At 36.7% G+C, this 27651-nt stretch overlaps 3 protein-coding genes across 4 annotated transcripts; 1 reads left to right on the forward strand and 2 right to left on the reverse strand.

Annotated features, from left to right (window-relative positions):
- Nucleotides 1–3119: 3119 nt before the first annotated feature.
- LOC135683550 (uncharacterized) lies at nucleotides 3120–11152 on the reverse strand. Its single transcript, XM_065198844.2, has 5 exons — nucleotides 10381–11152; nucleotides 6968–7376; nucleotides 5895–6097; nucleotides 5170–5385; nucleotides 3120–4665 (listed from the first exon to the last, which is right to left on the reverse strand). The coding sequence occupies exons 1-5, from the start codon at nucleotides 10439–10441 to the stop codon at nucleotides 4502–4504; spliced, it is 1053 nt and encodes a 350-aa protein (XP_065054916.2). The 5' UTR covers nucleotides 10442–11152; the 3' UTR covers nucleotides 3120–4501.
- A 361-nt stretch (nucleotides 11153–11513) lies between these two features.
- Nucleotides 11514–17859, forward strand: LOC135695016 (uncharacterized). The gene is made up of 7 exons (XM_089109478.1): nucleotides 11514–11785; nucleotides 12341–13710; nucleotides 13870–14022; nucleotides 14152–14253; nucleotides 15522–15902; nucleotides 16187–16438; nucleotides 16621–17859. Exons 2-7 carry the CDS (start codon nucleotides 13606–13608, stop codon nucleotides 17857–17859), a joined length of 2232 nt encoding a protein of 743 aa, XP_088965604.1. The 5' UTR covers nucleotides 11514–11785; nucleotides 12341–13605.
- A 2130-nt stretch (nucleotides 17860–19989) lies between these two features.
- Nucleotides 19990–27100, reverse strand: LOC135683557 (serine/arginine-rich splicing factor 1B). 2 transcript variants are annotated; one of them, XR_016143892.1, is made up of 4 exons: nucleotides 26810–27100; nucleotides 24932–25307; nucleotides 24029–24284; nucleotides 19990–23018 (listed from the first exon to the last, which is right to left on the reverse strand). XR_016143892.1 is itself a non-coding variant. In XM_065198852.2 (3 exons), the coding sequence occupies exons 1-3, from the start codon at nucleotides 27019–27021 to the stop codon at nucleotides 24129–24131; spliced, it is 744 nt and encodes a 247-aa protein (XP_065054924.2). In that variant the 5' UTR covers nucleotides 27022–27100; the 3' UTR covers nucleotides 23389–24128. The 2 variants fall into 2 exon arrangements, 1 of the variants encoding a protein (XP_065054924.2); XM_065198852.2 differs by lacking the exon at nucleotides 19990–23018 and having other exon boundaries at nucleotides 23389–24284.
- Nucleotides 27101–27651: the final 551 nt, after the last annotated feature.

Consider the following 27651-nt stretch of genomic DNA (forward strand, 5'->3'; position numbering starts at 1 on the left):
TCATATGAAAAGGAATGTAGAACAGCCTGCCTAAATTTAAATTCAAGCCTACATCTTTTGTTGATGTAATTAAGAACAATGCCTATTAGGCACATGATTTTATAGCTTAAACTCTAATAAAACCCTACTAAAAGATTTACTGGTTCTAGAGAAAAGTTGAAAACTGAAGTTTTCTTCAACAAGTAGCCTTAAGATATCGCTAGGTGGGCATCCATAAAGCATCCAGCGACTAATGGGCCTGCTACAACCAGTCCACACCCGATTTACAAGCCCAGACACACCCTAATTTCTTGGGACTTTGCTCAATCCCCTTTTTAATACCAAAAGGTACCTTTAGATTGGTTCTTTGAAAAATAATCGCCAAGGCCACCCCTATCCTCTTTATAGCACTTTAACTTATGACATTTTACAGCGGGCAAAACATCACCTCAACCAGGGACCTCGGTTAAGTGGACTCCAGTAGCACATACCCCCAGAATTATGACAAAATTTGGAGATGAACGTAGCTGACAGTAAGATTGCCCTTATAATGCCCCTTTTTCAAATGCCAAAAAGTAGTCGTGATCGTGACACAATTATTTCTCAAACATCCCGAGAACGTCTCAACACTCCCTCAAAATCTGAATTACAAATTACACTTTTGTTCCCATTCTTTTTTGTTAGAACAAAATGATTTTGGATAATAAGAGTGTTCTTGATGCTGTTCTTATATCAAAATTGATTTTTCTACAACTAGTATTATAAATTGCTTCTATTAAAAGAGATATCTATTTTGCACCATAATTATTAAAAACAACGTTCATTAGTTGAAAAGATCTGCCCCGACTTTTTAACACGAGAGAAAATTTTGAAAAAGACATGATCTTACGTACTTCTCACTTTTGGCAAGCTGAGCCTCGGTGTTCTTGCCAAGAGAGTTTATAAAAACATGAGAGAGTTTTGTTTTGGAATAAGGGGTTCATTACTACTAAATGATGGGAATTTACCATATGTGACAAGCCAAATGCTATTTTAACGCCATTTATTGTCTGTTGTCTGTTGCGTGAGGTTTTGCATGGCTCAAAAAGCATTGAGAGTGTTTTGTTTTGGAATAAGGGGTTTATTACTACTAGATGATGGGAATTTACCATATGTGCCAAGCCAAGAGCTGTGTTAACGCCATTTATAATTGTGTTGTCTGCTATGTGAGGTTTTGCATTGCTCAAAAAGCATTGAAAAACGTAGAATTGGGGAACGGAAGCATATTTCAAGCGGGGGCACAGTGGGGTTTTACTTTTTCGGGATCAGATCATGTAAATTATTAAAAAGTAATGTTTGTGGTCTGCTAACTCCACCGTGAGAATTAAAAGGTTTTGTTTGTTTCTTCTGAGTATTATAGCAGTCACCATTCATTCACAAATTGATTGATTTTCAAGACCGAAGGTAATATTACGAAGGTTTTCATTGATGACGTCACCGTTGATGGGTGACTCTCATGAGTATTTATATAGAAATAATTCGTGATTGTGATAACTGTTTAATTAGCCTTTTCTATAAATTTGCCAAACTGACGTCGTGGGAAGCAATTTTTATGTCGTCGTGGGAAGCAATGATATTCAGGTCAGTGCAAGAAATTTGAAAGCCAGGTTAATTGCAAAATTGGGACTGTATGTAAACGGAGTGTGACTGTAAACGAAATGAAACTGAATATTTTTGTGTATCTAATAACATTCAAATTGTAGCAAAAGAACAGAAATCATGCCAATCGTAGCATCAATTTCTTTGTGCTCGCCTGGTCCTCCTTTGAAAAATTTCTTGGCCATTGACTGTTGTTAAATCGGGAAAGATAGGATCTTTTAAATTTTCTATAATAAATCGCAAATGAAACGAAGCAGCTGAGTAAAAGCCACCCCCCCCCCCCCTACACGGTATCAAATACTTGAAATCCTCCCAAATGGCAGTGTTATTATCGAAACTGGGCCATTTGGTAGCCTTTTGGTAAGACCCTACAATCGACTGGACCCCCCTGTCAGGCCCTAATAGGAGTACGCCCTCCCCCTTGGGATATAGATCAACTGTATCATATAGACATTGACTTGAGTACCACATATTGGAAGCTTTGTTGAATCTATAGTGAAAAATGCCATACCTTTAGTAAGGCATAAGTTCATTTATCACATCGCAAAGGAAGCTTGATTGTTTTGTGTAACCAGAAAGTGAAAGCAGACAGTCCTAGACGCCTTTGGTAGAAATCCTTTTGTTTTATCTAAAAAGCCCTGTCAATCATTTTGTTTCAATGGAAATCGCTTTTAAGCCAGAGTGTGACATCATAGTCAATAGAAAAATTCTATTGACTATGGTGACATATGCGCGTATAGCCTTATGAAAACTTATCTTTAGCTGCGATATTGTGTTATTGTCTTCTCCATTTATGTTGTAGAATTTCTTTTGTAAACATCGAAGAGATTTTGAGAGACAGAGATTTGCGGAGATTGGCCATTTCAAAATGATAAAATAGTATATTTTTTCTCTTTGCCTTACCAAATATATTCACTTAAGTTTATCTTCTGCATTTATTTATCAACACATAAATTTAATCATCTTAGACAGCAATTGCTATATTTATGACAATAACTAACAAATTTGCCAATTCAGTCAGTATTTTATTATTGGAAATTTTATTCTATGCTCTTCCCAACCTTTGTCTATCAAGACCAAAAGTTATTTAATGTCAATTCATAGTATGCCACGCCGAGTTCGTTTTTATCACCAAAGGCAGAGAAATCGCCGAAGACAGTATTATCAAAACCACCGTGACCGCAATGCACCTCCAAATCTAGCCTGTGCTCCAGACCCCTAACTTGAAAGAAGAGGTCTACTTTCAAGTTAGGGGTCTGGAACACAGGCTACTCCAAATCCAGCTGCTGCTGAAATTGCTGAAAGGAAAAAGGCTAGAGGCTCCCCCTTCTTAGCGATAGTCACAGGAGTGCGAGTGAAGTTTTTTAACAAAATTTTTTAGCAGGGCAACCTGCTTTATATCACGTGACCCCTACGGGGCGTGTCCATTTCTTTGGGCGTGTCTATTCAATTTGACAAAGAGGCTTGACGTTTTTGTCTATTTTTCAGAGACAAACTCTCCTATATTTCATTGGGGGCCTGGACAGAATTCTTGTCTCTACCAAGGATAAATTTTCCTATAATTCATTGGGCGTTTTAACAGAATTCTTGTCTTTGCTGAGGGAAATTTTACTCTCACGGATGTAAAGGCTGCAGCGTGCCCGTAGCCTTCTAAACAAATTAAGCTGCGAAAGAGAAATCGTGACCTACCGTTTCTAAAACCTTATTTGAGATTTTTAGTAAGTACCAAGAAAATTAGGGGTGGTGGGAGAACTCCTATACCTAAATTGAATTCTTAAATGTATGTTGGGTAAAATACATATTTTCTATTTATGTTCTTAGAAAATGACATCAAAGACCTTAACTTCAAGGATTATTAGAGTATGTGTACTGTTTGTTAATGAAAAAAAACAGGTTCGTTGGAGAGTGAAATTCGACAAAAGCAACATTGGTAATCGAAATTCTATTTAACAGAAATCTGATTTTAAATTGTTAATATATTAAGGACTTTATTATCGATTTAGTATAATATTAAACAAATTAAATATTTGCATTTGATTGTAACTTTAAGAGTCGCTACAAGTTGAAGTAACTATGAAACAATTTTCAGTAAATAAGTAGATTGAAATAAAAAATATCTTCTTTGCTCCCGCCAATCTTGGAAGGAAATGAAAAAACTTTTTGAAAGTTGTGAAAGAGCAAAATATCGCGTAAGTACTTGCATCCAATTGACTTTTATAGAGTTTGGTCCGCTTATTTCATTCTAGACAGGGGACTCATTTGAACAAAGTAAATCAGGAATTGTTCCTAAACCAAAATCCAGCTCAAACAAGGCCTCTTAATACTTTGTCATTGACTGGGAAAGGGGGCCAACTACTAGCGACTAATAACGAGATCAGTGGCGGAGCCACGGGGGGGACCAGTCCTCCCACCTTTTCAGAAAGTTGGTCCTTGAGATTCTCGCAAACCTGACGAGAAAACTTCGAGGGGGGGGGGGGTGTATGTACGTTATCTAGACCGTCACACGTTATCTAGATAATGTTTCAAACAGGGGGAAAGAGGGCGTGGTCCCTGACACACCACTTGTCCCCCCCCCCCCACTTATCCCAGGTTGGAGCCGCCACTGAACGAGATATTTGGATGCAGTGTATGTATGAAGGAGATGAGACAAAAGCCGAGTATTGAAGGGGAACTTGGTAGAAACTCGCGCATTTATGAGTGAAAATTCAAGGTTAAAGCCCCTTTGCCACTTAAGCTTTCGATTACAAATATATAAATACAGTGTTGAGATAGCCGAAAACTAGTCTAGCTGTTCCATTGTAATGTGACGAATAACTACATATCTACAACAAAATTGTATTGCCCTTTGATCCAGAACGTTTCCAAAGTTGCATTCATTCGATGTTTATTCTTGGAAAAATACGTCTTCTGCAATGTTGTCTTGGCTTGGTGACGTAATAAGCGGCGTCTGGGGTCCAGGACAGGAACTTGAATAAGCGGAAGATCGTTTCCGAAGGGAGCTGGAAACTCTTGATTGTCGACGGAGTATTTCTTTGAATGTTACGCGAACTGTGAATTAAAAAAATACAAACATGAGTCTGAGTTGCATTTTTGTCTTATGCAATATTGTGGGAAATTATATTCTTGAAATGAAGGCAATAATATGTTTTTCTCAGTCGTAGAGGCTTCCTATAAGGCGTTCTTACGCAATCGTGATATTGTAAACGCAGATATGACAGGTTATTTACCCATTGAAACTGAACATACATTTTTCATCTTTACAATTTGGCAGTTGTATTGTGATGTATTTGCAGTTTGTGTAGGAATGTATTTAGAAGCTTGATAAATAAATGAAACTGAAGATGAAGCTCATGAAAAGTGATATGGGGACTACGGTTTACAGTGGAAGGGCCCGGATTCCACTTCTTCAAGAAAATCTCTCAAGATGTAAATGAAAGAAGGTTGAGACAATGCATAGTGGTGGGACGATTTTTCTTCCTCAATCGCCAAGATCCACTGAGGTACCCTACATGCAACTATCTAATCTCTGGTTACATTATCTAGTCTACTTACATTTTGTGGTTTCATGGGGCTTCTCCTCGTGATCATCACTGTCACTGATTCTTGGTTTATCTTTGCTCGAAATCTTGGATTTGATTGCAAAGGAAAAACCTGCCTCGTGCTTATGCAGAAACACGTCAAAAGCACATAACATAAGGAAAAGTTCGATGGCAGCTGCTGTAATCCATAAGCCAGTGCTACTCTTCTTATGCTGATCTTGATTTATGGCTGTCAGAAAAGAGAATCATTAAATTAATCAATTAATCAGTGTTCATTCACAACCCATTCAAGAAATTTATCTGAAAACGAAATTGAGCAATCAATTGATCAGTCTAACAAGTGAGTTGAGGGGTATTCTTCCAAGATCAAACAATGACATAAATTGATCAGTCATGCAATCGAATGATCAACCTTAGCTCAAGTAAAACAGCACAACTTCATTCATTCTAGAACAAAAAATCAAAGCATCTAGCAACTAGACAAATAGGTGAAGCGAAGCATGAAACAGATCACAAATTAAATCACGAATCGAATCACTAGTCAAATTATGAAACAAGCCATCAGTCAAATCATCAAACAAATCACTAATCAAATCATGAATTAATTACAAATCAAATCATTAGTCAAATTATGAAACATATTATCTGTCAAATCATGAAAAAATCACGAAACAAGTCATGGATCCAATCATAAATCAAATCATGGACACAATCAAGTATCAGATCATACTATCGTACTTTGATTTTGTTTGACTCGTCTCGCTCTTTTGAAGCAACTGCATGTTGACGGATCATAGTTTTCGCCGTAGTATACACAGCCTTTAGTAGCCGAACGCCTTTTTTTGCATTTGCAGGAGCAACTATTCTGATCGAAGTACTGACGCCTGTTTCGACAGGTTTTGGTGTTTTTGCACATGCAGCCACAGTACACGTTGCTCCACCTACAAAGGTACGATAAATCAATAACACGAGCACATACTGCCAAATAAAAGATTCTGTATTTATCAAGTTGCTTTTTGAAAAGTAAAAGTCTGTATACATAAAATGCCCAACAAAATTGTAAAGGCGCCCGGAATGTCAGATTTCTGCCCCTTGACTAGCAATAAGGCAACAATGAGTGTACGTCAACCCAACGCATATAGACAAAAGGGTCTTGTTAAAAAAAATAGCAAGTAGTGTACGTAGCTCCTGGAAAATGTGTGGGGAGGGGGAGGGGGGTGGGGTTAGGGGTGTAGTTCCGGACAGGAAGTTGGAAAGTTTACTGGAAACATTTTTCAAAGATATATCATACAGGCAGGATTCCATTTAATTCGTACTGGTTGCGAGACTGAGCAAACGCACTTCCGAGCATGCACAAAGTATAACACACTTTTTCACAAATCGGTAGAGCTACTGAACGGCTAGTCTAGTTCGCCGATTTGCTGATCCTTCGTTGCTTTGCTCAAACTCCAGAAAAGTTGTTGCCCTTCCTCCGTCAACTAAGACAATTTTTTCAAAACGTTTCTTACAAAACAATAAGACCAAGGATTTATCTGGGGTGGTAGTTGAAACCATTTTGCTTCCAATGACCTCCTCATGGTTGTGGGCTGTGCAACCCCCGAAATTCCTGACCTCGCTTTCACTAATTTCGCTCTAGCAGGAAAAATCAAGTGAAAACCGGCCTTAAAGGGGTCTGAGCAACAGAAAAGGGTATTATGCAGGAGCCATATTACTTTTTGATTTTTAGAAGTCGACAGCAGCCGTGCAAAGGCTCCATGTTGCCCAGGCCCCTTTGAGTGCTGTATCAAGACAAGGATAAGTAATTAACATACATTTTTCTTGAATCTTTACAAATCATTCCTGCAGGGCCTATTAAGCCCAAATTGCAGACGCATTTGCAGCCAGCTTCATCATAAACATTCGGCTTTCTACAATCCTCTCTCTTGAAAGCACACTGGACTTTGCAGGATGTGTGGTTGACCATCGGCAAATACATTTTCCCTTGGATGCTCAAAAAGCCATTCGACTTGTCAGCTGTTTGAAGCGGCCTCACTTCGACATTCACAGTCTCCACCTGCGCAGGCACGCATTCCATCAAAGCTGGGGGGTTTCTGCCTTTAGATCCCTGACATCGATGTAAATTGACAAAGTAGGGGTAAAACCGATATGATGTATCCGATGTTGTTGGCACTACCGTTAATCTTGTGTTACAGTTGACATTGGGCAAGAATCCGCTAGTCACTATGGAGCACGAAATGAATCTCACAACATACAATTGCAATTACTAATGGCTAGAGATACGAATTAGAGAACTTACTTTTGGTAAGCCTGCACCACGACGGGCCTATTGCCTAAAACTTAAAGTGCCTGTGACATGATTTTTTTTATTCTCATAATTGAAGCGTTGCACTGCTCTTATAGTAGATCTGAACTTTTTTTTGAAATAAAAGCGTTTTGATATTGAAATTAAGCAAAATAGTGCAGCCTAGCCAAGTCGCTTTATCACAATTCGCCGTTCTCTTGTGACGTCATGGGAGGAACTCGTTATTGTAACAATGTCGACCTTCAAAAATCTCATCCTCGCTGCCACTACTTTCTCTGGAAATATCGCTCATCTTGGACCTGTTAGATTTCCCCCATTGACTACGATACAAAAACTCGAAGGAGGAGGCGATTGGGTCCCTCCCGTGACGTCACTGTCTACTCATTCTGAAAACCAAGATGGCAAATTTTGGCGTAGAAGATCGCCAATAACTCCTTCATTTCTCACGAAACGTAAAAACTAATCTCAGAAATAAAAATAATAGGCCTTTTTACATAAGAATAGATATATAAACCCAAAAGTACGAAAATCATGTCACAGGCACTTTAATCTGGTACAGACTATATCATCTAGGTAAAGTAGTAATGAACAGGAGAAACTACCAGGCCCGTCGCTAGCTATTGTGCTCAAGCGGGGTTCCAACCCCTTTAGCCCACAAAGCGGGTGAGCCATCTGTAAAACCACTTAAAAGGGGTTTTAACCAATGTGAGTTCGTTGTAGGAAGAAATGCTCAAAAATACGGAACGGCGGATAAAATCAAAATTTTTATTTTTATGGCAATGATTCAACTAACGACTGAAAGCAACAAGTTCGACAAATAACGGCACGGCTTCAACAGGCACGACAAAACTAGCAACAGAGTTTCTAGCAGTACGACAAAAGTTTCGACAAGAATAAAACTAACTAATGAAAGAACCCGTTATATACCCGCTTTTTTCTAAAAGTTTTAGCATCAAATTAAAAATGATTCTGTTCACAACCCTAATCTTTGCTCCTTTTCTAAACCATTCTTTCCTGTGAGAAGGCATTAATAATTTCCCAAATTTCGTACAGATACAGAACAGAAAAGGTCAGAACGGAAATGGGGTTGGACGTAAATATGAGCGCTTTTGGTTTGTTCACAGGTCAAATTTTTGCCCCTGAGAAAGGAAGCAATGCTAATTTTGGCAAGAAAGAGAGATATCAAACAGGTTCTCAGTTTCCCTTACCTGGCCTTCACCTTTTTTAGTCACTGTAGACATCCCAGCAGACGCTCTTTTAAACGAATCCGTACACTATATGATGGTTAGAGTTTCCCACAACATGGCTTCCTAATGGCCTCTTAAATCAGTTTAACAATCAGTCAGTCCCTTCAAAGCATTACTTTAGCCTGTTGACTATAGAAGACTAATATGACTGTAGTATTTTGACCGATTTAGCAAAAAATTCAATGACAACCACTTCACATCGGAATTTTTGTTGTAAAGAAGTATCACCATAGGGTTGAAATTCTTTATTCCAAAACAGGCCTAGCGACTCCTTATTGCTAAAATGATCTTCCTATCGTGAAATGAACTTGGAAAGAAGGAAGTGGTGCATATCTTGTTTCCAGGTAAAATATTAGAATGGTTTTTCATCTGCTTTAGAATGGTTGAATGCAGGCAAACTAATATCCTTAGGAAATACTGTTTCTTCTGTGCTGTATCCGATAATAAAAAGTCACCAGATTTACAGCCTTTCAAGTATTAGGTGATTTCCGGGATTACGTCTTTTTGCTACAAAGCATTTAAGATTGATATTCGCATAGGCGTATAAAATTGTTAGGATTAACAATAACAACCATCCCTGAAAGGCTGGCAGGGCTGCATCCCCCCTAACCAAATTTATCGCATTTCAGACTCCATACTTAGCCCCCTAACAAGGACCGCAGAGCATTTAGAAGAGTGGGGGCCTAAAAAAGTGCGGGGGCTAAAACGGAATAAAAACAGGCTTAACAGGTAGTTCACTTCTTAATATTTCGCATTTTTTGCTATAAGAAGGGGGCCAAAGCAACCCCAGCCCTCCTGCTTCGCTTGGCCTGCCAAAAAGTGTAGCATCTGCTACCCCCATGGCTATTCGTTGCCCAAATCAACGAAAGCCCAATTTCGCAGTACTACGTCATCTCGGTATATGTTTCCGTAGAAAATGCCGTTTCTAAATGCTGGAATTTTTATTTCATGTAAGGTATTTGGAAAATTGCTTTTGGTGCCTCCCACCATTTAATTGCAAATCTTAAGCCCAAGTAATTTTCTTTCTTACTTTCTTCTACCAACGTTTGCCAAAGGTCGGAAAACCATCGTCAATATTCCAAAGTTATAAAGCTGTTTTTGATCTGAGGGCGTTTTTCATTAGGTTATTTGGTTTTTAAAGAGATTTTTTTGTCGTCGTGGAAACGACTGTTGTCATAATTCATAAAGAAATGCAAACATTTTTATTTTGAAAGGATGGAACAAAAAGTTGCTTTGATTCTCCATGAACCTATAACGGTAAAAGGGGAGACAATCATAGTTAAATGAACCTGGTGTAAAACTTCCAATTTGTTGTTTTCTCATGTCTCCAACAGCATAAGCTGGTTGATTTTAAATCGTTAGGTTAGTGGCGTAGCCAAAGATGGAATGGCGGGGCCATTGCCTCCTTTTGTCGAATTTCTTCAAAATAAGTTCTCCATAGGTGGTGATAATCGAAAATTCTTTACAGAATTGTCAAAGATGGCAAAACTAAGCATGCTTTTATGATTTTGGGACAAACTTTGAGCAACAATATTCGCTTTTTTGAACATTTAAATTCAGAACAAAAAATTCCACATTCCAGTCCAATCAAACACACAAAACGCATACAATAACAAACCCAACGTGATTCAGTGTCCTAATACGATAAGAAAATGGTTATAATTAAAATACATACCTGTTCTGGTCCAAACAAAAAGTATCACGAGGTGAATAAGGAATCCGTTGACGAGTGTCATGATTCTTAACTGGACTGGCCACGGCGACTAAACCTTCTGGACAACAGGATTCTACTGAAAAGCTAGCTCCGTTTTCATCTGACCACAATATTTCTTAATGACGTCACCTATTATGATCTCGTGGTTTCACAGGGTAGCAGACAGAGAAACACTTGAAGCCAACAATTCATTATTTCCTGTTTTCAATTGACGTCAGGCCCGTAGAAAGGGGGTGGCATAGGGTCATCGAATAGGAACTATTTCCTATTCTGTGATAGGGTGGCAATGCTACCCCTGGGGCAAGAGAGTGCCAGCTGTTTGCCATTCCCGAGAATCTTGTCTCTACATTTTTAAAGGAGTTTTTCTTCGTTGTCATTGGATTGCCGTTCAACCTAATACTGGAAGAAGGAAAGATGCTAATTGGGGTTTATTATTACCCATGTAGAACTTAAGATTATACCTGGCGCTAAAAAAACTTTCGCTGCCAAGCAAAAACTTCTTCTCAGAAAATTGCTGAAACAACTTGCTGCAACAAAGTGGTCAGGGCATTTCAGAATCAAAAGTTATGTGAACAAGAAATTTTGCGAACAATATTCTATAGTATAGATACCCAATGGAATAATCAGTGGTCAGCAACATTCAGCGAAGAAGGGCATTTGTTCACAAGCACTTTAATGATTTTGTCACACCTGACAGTGATATTGACAGTATCAGTATTTGTTTCCATAAACTCTAGCCGACCCCCCCCCCCCTATCCCTACAAAAGCTTAATTTTAAACTTCGCCTGCATTGAACACAGGAAGTTTGCCACCCCTACTCCACACGCCTGTCTACGGGCTTGATTGAAGTTGTTGGAAAGTGAATCCCGAATCCGTTCAAACGCTCTCGACTTTTCACTCGACTACTCTAGATTTTTGTCGAGAGTAAAAGTCGAGAGCGTTTGAACACCTTGTTGAGAGCAGTCGAGCGAAGTCGAGAGCAGTCGAGCGAAGTTTGAACACGTTTAAAAAAGTCTAGCGGAGTCACACAACATTCCTATTGTTCAAGGTGTTGTTCAGCGTTGTCGAGAGCGTTTGAACACCTTGCTTAGACTTACTCCATGAGCCTCTGTTTCGCTACTGCCTCACTTGACGGACGCTACAACAGAGACTCATAATCCAAAGTATTCAAAAACTGGCAACTTCAATTTTGCCTCGTTCTCGTTTTTTCCCCGAAAATTTTCAAATCCACCCCCCTGATTTGCACAACTCTCTCATACCACTTGTTTTTGTTAGCCAGTTTGCCTGTATTGCTGTTTTGTCAGTTCTTCTCTAGGGATGGCAATGTCGTATGGTTGCTATAGTGCAACGTTCCAACTTTGCAACGGTAAGTTATTATTTTTGTTGTTTTTCCTGTGACTTTCAAACAAGACATGATGTACAATAATTCAAAATGCACTTCTCTTATCTACTTTGCGTGAATTGTTGTGTCACGCTTGAGTCTGGCAATAAACGCGTAGTAAAAAGAACAGATGAAAATATAAAACTTTTGTCAGAGTTATATGAATGTCCGCTTCACGATGTTCTTAGCCAAATCGATAGAGTAAATGAAGTAGAAGAACTTTATATTTGCAAGACATGCTTCAGGAAGATTGACAGCTTAAAGAAAACAAGAATAAAATTGTCAGTCATTGAAAGTGAAATCAGGGATAACAATGGATCTCAGCAGAATCTATTTCATACGTTTTTGGCATCGATTGAATACACACCTTTGAAAAAAGAACCCGTTTAGAATTGTTTCCAGATCAGCAAGATAAGGCGAATTCTGAGTTGTCAACGCAGAAAGAGTTGACGCCTAGACTTATAGCCAATAAGATATCAAAAGAAACAAAGGTATGCTTTTTGTTATTGTGACTAATCATTTATCATCTCTACCTTCCAGATTACAACTCAACTGAATGAAGACAGACACAGACAATCGCTACAACTGTTCTCAAAATTTGACTATTGAATTATGTTAAATTCATTTGTGGATTTAGATAAGAAGACATTTTGAACTTTATAAAGTCTTATTTATAATGATGCTATGGACCACTATTCAATTGTACTCAAGAACAGATGTTTGCACATTGAATTATTTAAAAAAAAAGTCCTTCAAGGAAGGATAAAGAGTTTTCAACAGAACCAATTTTAATCTAGATATATTGTTGCTGTGATAAACTGAATTTTAAAATATGTTTGTTTTGTATCAATAATTTCCCTGGATTGCATTTGTTGGTATCTAGTCAATTTGTGAAATTTCTTGTCTTGTCTTCTCCAATAAAGCCAAGTAATTATTTAAATTGGTGATATTTTGAAAGGTTAAGATCTGTGCATGGATAGATACACTGTTTTTATATGTAAAAAAAGGCATAAATAAGAAAACTGGTAGCTTCTGAAAATTAAAATAAAACAATAGTTAAATAAAAACAATCAAAAACAATAGTTCAATAAAGAATATTGTTTCAAAATATTGCAAGGCACAGCATAAGGCCTTACCTTGAAATAAATAGATGCCGTATTCAAGATCAAATTATTTATTCTGAGGTTTAATTAAGGTTAAACTTGTATAAGGTTAAATTGAGTCGTCTTGGCTATGCTACATCATTGTTGGAAAAGCAACAGCATTCTGACCCTATTTGATTTCATAATAGAGCTAAAGATTGTAATAGCTATTATAGTCACAACGAGGTTCTCTGTTTTTGCTCTTACATAACTGCAGCAAAATAAATATGTTTCCAAAACGTTTAACATATTTTGCCTATTATTCTACACATTAAGTTGAAAGGTTATCACAGAAGTAAATTTATTTCTTAGGTACAGTTTTCCGACAACTTTCGAGGTAGAAATGGCAACATTAAAGCTGCAATAGTTGCACTCAAGAGAAAAAGGTACAATGCAGCATTGAAACATTTAATAAAGGAGCCAAAGGTGAAGTTATCCCTTCTTACACACATTCAAAGACTAGTTCGCGAAGAAACGCAAAAATTCACCGAACCCAGAGCACAATCTAAATTCAGATGCAGAGATGTTAACAAATTGCAAGAATTAAAACTAACAGAGCTTGCATCAGAGATCAAATCAAGGGCTCCATTTGTATACCATACATTGTGTGGAATTTCTGCAAAACGCAAAGTCATTGAGGAGAAGAAAAAAACTATTATACGCATGGCAACAGCCTTCGGAATCCTGATAAACAATAGAAATACACGTTTGAATACCATACAGAAACTGTTATGCATACTTCTTTATAGAGCAAAAGCAAAGGTGAAGGTGCGAAGATTCATCTGCGTTAAGTATCTTTTATCATTAAAAATTGGAAATAGCTTATCAAAGTTCCTTACTCTTAAGAGCCAAATGATTGACTGCAAGATAGATTATAAAATTAGGACTTATTCAATACGGATGACTGATATTACCTATTATTTATAGGTATTCAACCGTTTAGCATTCTTTGGACTGTCGATGAGTTACCCCGCTACCCTCAAAATAATAAACCAGATGAGCAAAAATTTTGACAAAGAAGTCAAAATCTGGAAGGAAGAGGTTGCTGATCAAATAGATACAGCTAATAAAGTTCGTCAGGTAAGTCAATTTTGCAATAAGACTTTCTCAAATTAGTTTTGTTTGAAGGTTTCTCTAATTCTTGCACTAACTATCGATGATATATCAAAGAGAAATTTTGCTAATATAAGAAATTTGTATAAATTTCAGGAATCCTACAACGACCATTTATACGTAGTGAACAACGCCGACGAAACATCAAATACTCTAAGCATCAACAACACTTGCCAAACAGGATATGAACAAGGAAAGGTACGTAATCTAAGTTTGTCTATTTCTTCTTTAAAGTCGCAAATCGTCTTAGTTTGAGGTTTTTATTTCCTCTATTAACATAAAAAGATCTTCTGCTAAAGCCAAGTCTGTAATATGCGTTTCTGTTAACAAATCATCAATGGTGTTTACAACCGAACAAGACAGAAGAATTTGATCTGTAATAATCGACCAAAATTCACTTATTACATCTGTAAAGCCACGGTCTAATTGAAAAACCTCGATGTAATATTCTTGGAGACTCTTCTCCAACAAACTAAGTTTTTCTGGCGACCACTTATGCAAGCTTTCAGAGACATCTTCCATTTCTATATCACCCGATTCTGTGATCTTTTCCTTAGCCCAAGGGGCTAGAAAGCATTCTAAGCATTCACACGTACACTTACAGACATCACAACATCGACAGCCGGTTGGTATTGGATTGACAGACTCATATGATACATCTTCTTTGTCTAACTTAATCTTAAAATGGCGATTAATGATCGATCTTCTACATTTCTTTGTACTTAAAGAAAATTCCCTCATTTCATTTGTTGTTGAATTTAGCCCTGATCCTCCATGGTACAGAACTAAAGAAAAAGCCTGGGCAGACCGCCGACCACCTCTGCCACATTGTTGTGCAAACGATTCTAAGCTTCGCGGAACTCCAAAATTGACAACAACCTCTACATCCTCAAAGTCTAAGCCCATTTCAAAGCTTGTTGTGGCAAACACTATGCGTATAATAGAATCACGTTTCTTGAATTCTTGAAGAACAAAATTCTTATTGACTTCTGCAGTTGACCGATGAAACATGGCAATAAAACGATTTTCGAGTGAGGCCCAACCATTTAAATATTGATTCGATCCTAACATATAGTTAAAATGGTTAAACAGAACAGCCACTTGTTTCACATTGCGACAGTACACGATAGTTTTTGGTGCATTTTGTTTCTGATGATTCAATGCATCAATGAAAAACTGAAACGGAGAAAGGTCATCTGCTTTTAACCTACGAACTTCATAGTATATATTTGACCTTTCCATTGGAACATAAATAGTGACTGGGTTTGTAATGTGCAGACTCTCGCATATATTCAGTTTAATTTCGTCGGTTGCTGTTCCGGTAAGGGCAACATATCGTACGTCGCTACGCAAAAAGGATCGAAGGTCGCCAAGACGACGGTAATTAGGTCTAAAATCATTTCCCCTAAAATGAGATAAAATTGATAATTCAAAAAAGGATTTGTCTTAAATATTATTTTTTTCAGGAAAACGTATATGATGATAAAGGCTTACATCCAGTATTTCAAATTGTATTCGACAATTTGAATCTCCAACGTCATGCAAGACATAAAACAGCAAGCAATGAAAATGCAAGATACGATATGGTCCATGGTATTGCAATATTGGATAGAGTAAATGTGCAGCATCTGAGTGATCAAGCAAGGAATTTCACGATATCAACTGCTAAACCAAGGTTATGGATGCTAAGAAAGGATGAATTTGAGAGTTTACAGATGACTATGGCAACAATAATCAAAGCGATTCTTTGCAAACACATGAATTACTACAAGGAAAATTATAGCCATCTAGCAAAACCAGATATTTCTCATTCGTTTCAGAAACAAATGAAAGAAAAATCTGTCATTGTGAGTATTGTCAACTGCATACAAGCCAAACATTAAAATTTTCTAAAAAAATTGACTTTGAACATTTCTGCAATACAGTATAAAATAATGATGAATTTAGTGTAAATAGAATAATGTTTATTTTAGTTCAACTAATCGCTCCGATAAGATATAAATATTTTTTTTATATATATAGATACATAAAATAATACATTATTACAAATATTATCATAATTTCAAATGTTTATGACTTTAGATTTTTTGACAATACAATTAAACTGATTGTCATCTTTTATATTATTTAGGTGCCACTTGGAATATTGCAAAAAAATGAAATGTATACCGAAGATATGATTTCAATATTGGAGCATTTCCAAGATTACTGTCCTGAGAAGAATGATGTAATTGAAAAAATATTATGTGGTGGTGATGGATTAACAACCAAAAGGGGAAAAGATGCCCAGCTAGCAAGAGCTGATGCACCTAGTGAAAAAGAGCGTCTTGAGGGTCTAATTATGAAATCTGAAGATTGGCATGAAGCTGTGCTCTGTTTGCAGGTACAATTCTCAAAATATGTCATGTTGCATCAATGCTGAATAGAGTTACAGAAATATCAGAAGTAACTAGGTACTTTTATGTGAATTCAAGCCAGCTACAAGAATTAGTCCTACTATGTTTTACAACCTTTGTGTTTATTGTTTACAAATATATTCATTGAGTTCATTATATTACTTAACAGATGATCTTCAATGACTTGTACAAAGGAAGCTCTGTTGCAGAAAAGGGGACACTTTGTCAGTTGAAAGAAAGATTTAATAGAAAAAATGTGAGAAAAATTGTTAAAGAAGCAGTCCATTCTTGTAGAGATTTTGTCAACTTTGTAACATATGGATACACCGTGCTTGCTGCTATAGAGATTTTGGGCTTGAAAGATAAAGATGAGAAACCTGCAAATTTAAATCCATCTAGTGACGAGGAAAAGAAAGACCATCTTAATGATTTGGCCATGAAAATATTGCAAAAATATGTTTTCCAAGATTTTGAAATAGCAGAAGACAGCATCGAGTCACAATGCACAATCAAACAGGAATCAGCAAAGAAGCTAACAAAACAAAGTTTAAACAAATGCAAATTTTCCGGCTGCATGAAAAGTTTTACAACAAAATTCATGTTGATGAAACATAGGGATAGGTGTGTCTTTAGAGATGAAACCAAAGATATTGAGAGTTTAGAGCAAGAAACATTGGATATCATTGAAACAAATACAAATGATAGCAATCAACCAGATTTTAAGCTTAATTATTCCACCCGGCTATTAAGAGAAGGTCTGCTAGACCTGTTAAGAAAATTTGTGAGCAAGGAAGGAGATGGGAAGGGACTCTACCATATATGGAAACATGATCTGGTTGAGTTTCTTGCAAGTGGCCATACCGTTTATGCTGGGCTGGCTTTTGATTTTGTCTCACAAGTTGAATTCAGCCTAAGTGAACGAAAGGCTGCTCAACTTTTGTATAACAGAACTGTGAACTTTTATGGAGGGAAGAGCAATAATATGCCAATAGATTATGCACTTGAACTCTTGAATGGTGAGGTGAAGCCTGACCTTAAACACAAATATGGGACTTTGACAAAGCAGACAATAGACAGGGTAGGAAAATCATTGAAACCATGCAGAAATGTAGAACATGCAATTGACAGGCAGCTAGAGAGATTCACAGCAATTGGGAGGCATAGAGAAAATTTTTATGAAGAAGATGTGTCTTTAATGGTTAATGAATTAAAAGAAGAAAACCTGTTTAAAAAGGTTCCAGGGAGGTATCATAAAAGTTTTGAAAAAATAAAAAACCAAAGAAATATCAATTGGTGCAAGGTGAACTCTTGGCTAAGTGGCAGAATAACAATGGCTAGTAAAGAACAGATTGCAAAGAATAATTCAAGATTTAAAGTAAATAGAACTACTGAAAGCATTAATGTTTAATTTATTTGTTTCAAAATAAGCCTATTTGTTACATACTTGTGTTAAAACAGACAACATAAAATTTGAACATAGGTAGTTCATAATGATCATCGCAACGACATAAAATTTGACCGTCACTGACAACCTATATTATGAGAGGTAATACCCAAAAAAATATGCAACTACAAATACACCATATAGATCATTTACATGTTTATTCAACTTTTTCAAATGAATCGCAAGTTCTAAATATGGGTTTATTTACATTGCATGATTGAAATATTACATAAGAAACGTTATTAAAGGACTTGTGCCACCTAAATTGGTACATAATTTTATAATTGTAAATAATAGCTATCTAAAAATGTCTGCTAAATATATTCTTCAAATAGTCTTTCAAGTATTTATCAACACTTTTTCATTTAAAGTTTACTTAAAGTTTACTAGGGCCCAGATTGGAAAGTTAACTATGCACTTATATTTGTTAACATATATTTATAGCTGGAACTCATAGCTGTACAAATCAAACTTGGCCACTGGACCACTGCATCAAGGGAGGTTATGGGGGCAGTAGCAATGCCTCTCCAAATATTCTTTAGTGATAAAAAATTTATACCCTATCATCTTCGGATAGGAACAGGTGACACAGGCCCTGTGCTTTATACATTTAAAAGTTATCCAAATCAATTGAATTATAATCAATATTTTAATAAATGAATAACAATTACAAACTGTCTTATATATAAATTACATTCAAAAGATAAAACTTTGCGATTGAGCAGAAAAAGATAATAAGCAGATGTGGGGAATAGTCTAGGCCAATTATCATGCTTTAACTGTCGTCAACCCCTTTCGTATTGAATGGGCATTCAAGTGCTGTAAGGAATCACTAACTTACCAGTGAGAGATGCAATGTGCTTCATCAACAACAACTGTGGAAATTTTTTCACTAAAACTTTTTGATGAAATAACTTCCCGCCAATTTGAATCAAATGCTGCCTCTGGTGTAATAAACAAAACCTGTATATCACCGGACCTTACACGCTGCTTAACACTAATGTCGGCCTGCAATTCGCCCACAAAAGCTGCATTAATGCCAAATTTGGCGAAACGGTCAGACTGCTCTAGCATAAGACTGGCTAAAGGTGATAAAACTAATGTTTTACTTTCGAACTTCTGTCCTGTTGTTGGATTACATAGGGATGTCTTCAAAGAAAAAAGTTCGTGCAAAAATGCAAAACACAAAGTCTTTCCACTTCCAGTAGGAGCGAACACAAAAACATCCTTTCCAAAGTACACTTTTCGGTAGACTTCGCGTTGAAAATCTTTGAAAACAATACCGTGTCTTCGTTCAATTTCGCTTATAATACGGTCGCAGTTATCCGCCATTACTCGACAATACAATTTGGCGCGCTAACTAACACGGGGGTAAGGATGGTTTTAAAAATTTACCTCGTTATGAAAAAAATTTTGGTGTCAGCCAATCAGAACGCTGCATTTCCAAATACTGCTCTGTGATTGGTAGGACAAAAAGTTGTCCTGAGCGCCAGTTTTTGAATACTTTGGATTATGAGTCTCTGTTGTAGCGTCCGTCAAGTGAGGCAGTAGCGAAACAGAGGCTCATGGAGTAAGTCTACACCTTGCTCAACAAAGTCGAGCGTGCGCATGCGTTCTTCTGATTTTATGATTTTGCCCGCCAAAACACAAAACAGCGAAGTTCGTATTGTTGCAATCGAAATGGAGGACGAATCATTCACAGTTTGCAGCATTCTTTTTCTGCCTTCTCAAGAATTCGGTTTAGGAGAAAGTGACAGTGAAAATGGCGATGACAGGCTGGAGGATCTTGACGAGAGCGCAAAAACTGTCCTCCTCCAGCCGTTGTACAAATCAAAAAGAAAAACGAAAGCCTCTTGCGAAATCCGGAAGAAATCACCAAAGACTGAGTCGAAAGGGAAAAATGAACTCACGAAGAAACAGACTCAACGAAGCGCCAAGTTGTCAGTATGCTTTCACAGCATCTTGCCACTTCGCAGGAGGGATTTTATAATCAACAGAAATCGAGTGAAAAGTCGAGAGCGTTTGAACACCCCCCGCTCGACTACACTCAACACTGCTCGACAACGCTCAACAAAAATCGAGAGTAGTCGAGTGAAAGTCGAGAGCGTTTGAACTAAATCAGAACTTCATGAAAACCTCTCATCTTTTGGTCTTTGACAATACATTTGATCAGTAGTAATTTGACAGGGAAGGAAACAGATATATTTGACAGGAATTGCAACTACAAGATTTTCCTGTGTTTTTATATCATTTTTGGAATCAATTCAACTATAGGGTTTCCAATCTTACATGGGCAAATAAGTTTAAGGCTTACTCAACGTTTTATAGGGAGGGGGGGGGGGGTAATAGTAGTGGCTATCGTGAGCAAGCATATTGAATAGCAAGGCGATGGGTTGGGTGACATCATAAGAAATGCGTGACGTCAAAATAGGTGCGTTTTAAGTTGGCAAAACCTTGAAGAGCACCATAAAATATCTCAAAATACCAAATCAGTCAAATCGGTTACAAATTAAATGAGACATGGCCACATTTGCACAACTAGTTTTCGAACCATTCAACTGCTTTTGCACTTTGTTTCATGACAAAACATTTGTATCACATATTTCACAAGGCTTTTTCAGGCTACAGGATGCAATTTCAAAGTTCTAAATAAAGATATTTGTGACTGTCATCACTTTGGAAATTTATTTCACGGTTGCTGGCAAGCCAGCCAAGAGAGGGGCAGGAAGCAGATTGCCCAGAGACTTAAGCTGGGAGGGGCCCTAAAAAGGGAAAATAGAGTTCGTAAAAACAACAGCAACAGTGACAATCACATGTTTTTATGACGCCATGGCAGGCCCCCGTTGCCCAAAATCCCAGAAAAGCTCTTAGCAGACCTGCTTCTAGGGGCGATACCAATAAGGGTTGCAGAGTTGGCAACTTTGGAAACTTCCCTTCACAATTTCAGCTTAGTTCTTTGGCTTATTTTTTTCTAGCAATATGAATCTTAAGAAGTTCTTAACATGGTCTGATGAGTGATTACAAGCACATAAAATGTTAGCAAAAATTATTATAAATATTTGTTGTCTGAGACAGTTCTTTTCAAACTTCCTTCAGCCACATATGGCACACTTTTTGCTGGAAATAATCTCACAACACAACATAAAATAAAAATGCTATGGAACGGCACTCCACAGCCTTTAAATGAAAATACAAAAAACACCATTACACAAGAACATACTACAACCTGTAGAATCTGAAAACTGAGAAGGTTAACTTTTTCACTATTTAATAGGGACCTTGTTTAAAAGAGATTTTCAAAAAGGCTCTTATTTAAATAATTTGAGAAAGGTTCAACTACTATTTTCAGTGAAAATATAAATAGTGTAGCACAATAAACACAAAAATGAAGACAATTATTAAAAATGTCTTTTGACATTTTAACATTGTAGTTTGACAGTTTTTAACATGTCTTTTGACATTGTAGTTTGACAGTTTTTAACAAAACACAGGGTTGAAGGCAAATGGCCACTGCTTTTCTATCCTCACTTCACGGATATTCAGTCATCTACCGAAATTGGTAAACTTCGAAACCCCCATTTTTTGAATAAGGTAAACTGTGACAACTACTTTTTTAAAATCATGGCCCATCTCCAATTTCAAAGCTGGAAATGTAGAACATATGACTGAGCATATATTTGTTACAATTTCTATCACCCAAAGCATTCACAATTACAATTACACTTGACATTTCAATTTATTGAAAACATACCATTATATCATGAATTATACTAATAATCAAACCATTTGAATCACAAAGCAATATAATATCCAGTTGCACTTCTGATCTACAAAATCTTTGCCAAGGGGAACCAAAGGCAGCTCATATATGTATCCACCTCCAATGATTTATTTTTTCGCAAAAGTATACTTTCCAAAATCTTCTCTACAAAAACATTTGATAAAAGCACCTAACCACTATACAATTTACAAAGAAATTGATTATTAATTTACAATTTCCTCTGGTAGCAATGCTTATGGTGTTGGTACATTTGTTTAGTTAAAAAAGAGGTTTGACCAGAGAAATGGTCAAAGTAAACAGAAAAAGCACAAACAACAACTGATGTTACTATTCTTGGTCAAACTTACATTTTTAAATCTGTAGAGTATGCTGTTCAATGGTGTTTGTAGGAGGTTTTCATTCCATTACCATAATTGTTACTGACTCCAGATACCAAAATGTCCAATAATTGAGAGTAAAGAAACAAATTTTTTCGTTCCATTTTGTGCTATAAGATTACACTTGGGACTTCCAAGTGCAATTTGATCTGTGAAGTGACATATCAATTTACAAGCCTTGGCTCTAGGAATTTAAAATTGTTGCGACTTAGCCCTAATAACAGCAAAAATCTAGCATGTTTCCTTGATCTTACTTGTGCAATCTGTATCTATATGTTTTATGTAGTATTTCCATGCACTAGGAGTTCCTTATCTGTTTGCTAAACACAAATCCTTGTTTACACTCAACATAGCATATTCTTATAGCCACTTGACCTTAAAACCAACCAATAAAAACCTCCAGTCCTGGTATGTTTTACATCTTAAATCCCTGGTATATTTTGCATCTTATTAGCAAGTGCTCCAGATACTGTTTGCTCCATACAAAATTACATCACTGTGCGACTCCTGTGACCTTTACATTACAACACATTGAATTGACCACACTTTCCTTCAACTGAAACAGTCATCCTTTCCTTTTGCATTTAGAAAGTGACACAGTCCTGGTATTTTATTAGTTAGGGTCAAACAACATAGCTGTTAATGAAATTCCCAAAATATGATCCGCCTGGGTATCCTGATGTGTTGCTTTTCCTTTTTGAGTTACCCTGGTCCAAATTTTGCCCCCAAACTGAATCCACTCCAAATATTGCAATTTGGACAGTTAGATTTTGATTTGAAGCTGAAGACACATATCCTATTATTTGATGGATATGAATAAAGTGGATCTTGTAAACCTCCTGTCCTCCTAACATGAATGTATTATGTTCCAAAACAATTTCTGTGAGCTGACATGATCACATTCTGCAATTGCATGTTGCATAGCTCATGTGTAACTTAATGAATGCTCTGATTTGTCCTGATATCTGAAATGAGTTAATAAGAACTTCAGAGGACAATATACACAGATATTTCTGACCAGTAACACAAGCTCTCATGTTATAGAAACATGAAGAAGTTTAATAGGAAAATTTTGGACTTTAAAACATGTTAGTTGTGGGAAAAAGTATCAAATGAAACAAACAAAATGTTCCAAATAATTTCAAGTAGACAAATATATCAATTCGAGCTTAAATCAATGAATTGATTGTTTTCAAGTTGGCAATTTTGTTTCTTTTTTCTATAAAAAAGGTATCCTGCACATCACATAGCAGTCCTCTTTGTGATCTTATTCATGTTTCTGTATTTACCATAAAAATAAAAAAGAAGGGTACTTTCTAAACAAAATGCTACACGTTTTACAACAGTAGTTTCTAAAATAACAAATGTGATGAAAATACAATGCAAAACATAGAAGTGCTTGCTAGTACAAGGATATGCACTATATCAAATTTCTTTTAGTTAAAATACATAGAAAATCACAGAGAAAACATTGAAATAACAAAAATTTGTGGGGAAAATCATACAATGTTGCCTGCTAGTCCTAAACAAGAAACTCAACTTAGAAATACCGAGTTAAAGTGGTACAAATTAATTTATCTTATAAGTTTGTGAGCTAACCTTTGAGTTGTGTATTAAAAAGATATTTAATATAAATCTTTATCAATATAGACCTCTCTTTGAATCAATTAACAATGTTAGAAACCTGTGTTTATAAGACTATGCAGGATATGGTAAACTTTTCTACCAGCAGAAGTGGCAGTAACAGCTGGTTTCGATATTCATTGGCACATCTTACTGGAACACCACATGTGAAAACATCATTTCCCCCTATCTATTACACTAAAGATCAACAGCAGAGATTAGAAAGATTTTGTCAAAAATATATAAAATACATATAGAACTTATTATAGCTAATGTGTGTTTGCACTATACAGAGATACCATCATCAGAAACCAGTTCAAGATAAACAAAAGCAAGAAGTGCCAGTTTTTACCTTGAATTGGCAACATTAAACTGTGCAGACAAACTTTGTTGTATTATCCATTCCATGTTTCACTGTTCCTTTAGGAATGGTTAAAATTAATTTTTCCAATCTAAGGTCTTGGTGATTTTGACCTAGGAGACCTTGATGCAGAGCGTGACCTTGACTTAGACTTGGAGTATGTTCTGCGACGTGGAGAGTGGCTTCGACTACGACTGCGGCTACGTCCTGGCCCGTCATCCTTAACTTTGATATAAGCCGATTCTCCCTGTGGAAAAAGATAAAGCAAACTCCAAAATTGACATCAATTAGCAAAGAACATATTTTTTAAACACAGACAAAATAAAATTTCATAAAATCTTCACTATATCAGCTGAAGCCAGTGAAGAGGTATAAAACAAAAAACCTTGATTAATAGTGTTCTTTGCATATATTAAAGTGTCCCACTGTAACCCCTCTGATTAAGGTCTACTTTTACTTGAAAAAAGACATATGTTATTCATTGCAGTTATCTGAACTTAAACATTGAATTGCTTCCAAATTAAATCTTGTCTCCTTTCATGAAAAAGGTAACTGCAAGGCACTTTATTGCCCTTCTAAAATGTATCAAACATAAGCAAGGAAAAAAGAAAGTCCATGAAAGGGTGTAAAAGTTTTACAATTTATTGTCGCCACAAGTGGCAATTCAAAATTCTTCAAAAGAATCATTACAATTTGTTCCTTTGACCGTACTAAAAAGAGCCTCAGTTCATTCTTTTTTGTTCTTCTTTTTATGAAGAATTACGCTTTGGAATTTTTCAAGATCCAAATATTTGATCAATTTGACATTTATAGATATGTTAACAAAAAGTTACCACCAGATCAGAGGGACCTCGGGTATGCCCATTCAATTGCCAATTACTTCAATTCACCTACCTCGTGAGATTTAAATTTGGAATCATTGAGGTTTTTTACTGCCCATCTCATATCATCCTTTCTTGAAAACTCCACCACACCAGTGCCATCTCGGAATACATCTGTGTAGACAACATCACCAGCTTCTCGCATATGATCCTTTAAATCCTGCCAGCTTCCAGTTGGTGGTAGTCCTGATACCAAAACCCTGTAGTCAGACCTTCTTGGAGGGCCTCCTCCCCGCCCCCTTCCACTATAACCACCACCTCTTCCCTGACCACCCCAGAATCCACCCCCTCCATCACGGTAGTCCCTGGCTGATTTTGGAAATTCAACTTTTATTCGGGTCCTTCCAATCTCATAACCATCTCTTCCTCTAAGTGCATCCTCAGCGTCTCTGAAATGAATAATTTGAGTAAATAAGTTAAAAGTTGGAAATGCTGGGAACTGGCCCTCAATTCCTGTAACACTAAAATACTTCTTAAGGTAAGTTGTTCTTGCTTAGGTCCTTGCTCAGTGTGTCCACAAGTTCACCGATGTGTTTGCCTAACCTTGGGGAATGAGGCAACCCTCCATCCTGGATTCAAAGAGCATGCGCTCATTTTTTACAACACACTTTTGATATACACCCTAGCATTTCACAAGATAAGGGTATCAAAGCTTCCCTCAATGCCATCAGAAATCTTTGTGGGGAAGCTACCCTGCTGCATATAAAATACAACAGATGGAGATTTTTATTCAAAATAATTATATTGCCTTTACACTCTCATTTTATAAGAAAAATTTTATAAGAACAGGAGCTTCAAAATTGGTCAAAAATTGAGAACAAATTAAGAACAGGCTGAGCTACTGTAAAATGTAACTTTGGACAATGTTTCATCTCAAAAACAAGGAATTTTTTGCCATCTTGGGATGTTTCTTTGGTGAATAATCAAGGATGGTGGCAAATGAAGGTTTTCTAACACACTCTTTGTTGGCAAATGAGGCCTAGACACCTCCCTAGAATGAAAAGCTAGCAATCACACTGCTTATATCCTGTAAATTTAAGAATAAATTAAGAACAATTCAGCCTCAGATTGTGAAAAAGTTAAGAACAACCAGCCAGAACTTCAATCTATTGACTCTCATAAAGAAGAGTGTAATTGTAAATTTTATTAACCTCCCTTAGGCACCACAATGGGAAAACCTTTTGCCCCAAATTATAACATAACATAACATAACATAACATAACATAACATAACATAACATAACATAACATAACATAACATAACATAACATAACATAACATAACATAACATAACATAACATAACATAACATAACATAACAAATGCTGTAATGTAGGCTATACTGTTACAGATCGCTTCTAATCTAATTGTTGTTGTTGGTAGGGGATGCTCCTGAAAAACATGCAAGTTAAAACATTGGTCCATGCGCAATAGAAAGAAACCCATTGGATAAAAACTAATCAAAGCTTGGAAAATTTGAAAAGTATGACTTGTCTCAGTTTTTCCGGAACATCCCCTTGTCTTAATTCATGTGATATTCAGATATTTGAAATCATTTCTGATCTGTCCATTAAGTACTTCTTGTCACCGAAAAATTATCAATTTTTATTTGAATAAACACAATGAACTCGCATTAGCTATGCTGTTTGGTAATTTGTTCCAAATGTCGGTAATCCTCAAACTGAAAAATCTTTTTCGAACATCTCTTCGGGATCTTTGTTTTTTAAGCTTTAAATCATTTCCTCTTGTAATATTATCTTCTTGTATCTCAAATAAGCTCTTAGTATCATAGCAATCATGTGTGTACTTATAGATTTCAATGAGGTCCCCCGTAGTCTTCTGTATACAAGAGAAGGCATCCCTTGTATTATGTTATGAAATAAATAACTTTACCTTGGATCGTCGAACTCCACAAAGGCATATGGGGTTCCTCTCCCCTTTGGTAATTTTAACTCCACATCCCTTATGCTTCCATATTTGTAGAAGACATCTTCAATATCTCTGGATCGAATATCATCGGGGAGATTTCCAACATACAAACGACATTCATTTGAATTAGATCTATTCATACGAGGAGGGACGTCATTTCTGCTACTGTGAGACATATTTACTACAACCAAATGTGAGAGATGCAATTCCGAAACACGTTGCTTCTTCAACAGTTGAATCAGGCCGTATACAAAACATGGAATCAAGCGCGACGGGGGTAAGGTGCAGACTTTATCTGTCTATGGAAAAGATGGCAGCACATTCGAAGGTGTACTCTCGGGTGTACCTCTCTTTTTCAAAAAAGCATGAGATTCAGGATCAGGGACGTAGGAGCCAGAGCCGCGGTTGCACCAGAGCAGGTGCCCCCAAACTTTTGGGATAATGCCCTTTTCGAAGAATAAATCCTTTTGAAATAATGTTTCCTTTTTCCGTGATATGACAGAGCCCACGCCACTGGGGGCATGCCCACCACTTTTTTGCGAAGCAAGTTATATTAAAGCTGCAGAAAAAGGGGTAAGAAGCTTTGGTCCCCTAATTTTTTAGCCTCGGCCCCCCACTTTCAAATTCGTGGCGCGGGTAGCCTAGGCGTGGGTAGCCTAGGCGTGATGCCCTTTCCAGCCAGCCTGTGTTGCACCAACTTTGAAATGGAAAAGTGCTTTCGACGCCCCCGATGAGACTTTTTGGAATAATAGGAATTTTTTTATTTTTGGAAGATTTTATCAAAAAAGAATTTCTGCAAAAGACGA

This window comes from Rhopilema esculentum, chromosome 7, assembly GCF_057945365.1.
Source record: "Rhopilema esculentum isolate cy_ngs chromosome 7, ASM5794536v1, whole genome shotgun sequence".
Taxonomy (NCBI): domain Eukaryota; kingdom Metazoa; phylum Cnidaria; class Scyphozoa; order Rhizostomeae; family Rhizostomatidae; genus Rhopilema; species Rhopilema esculentum.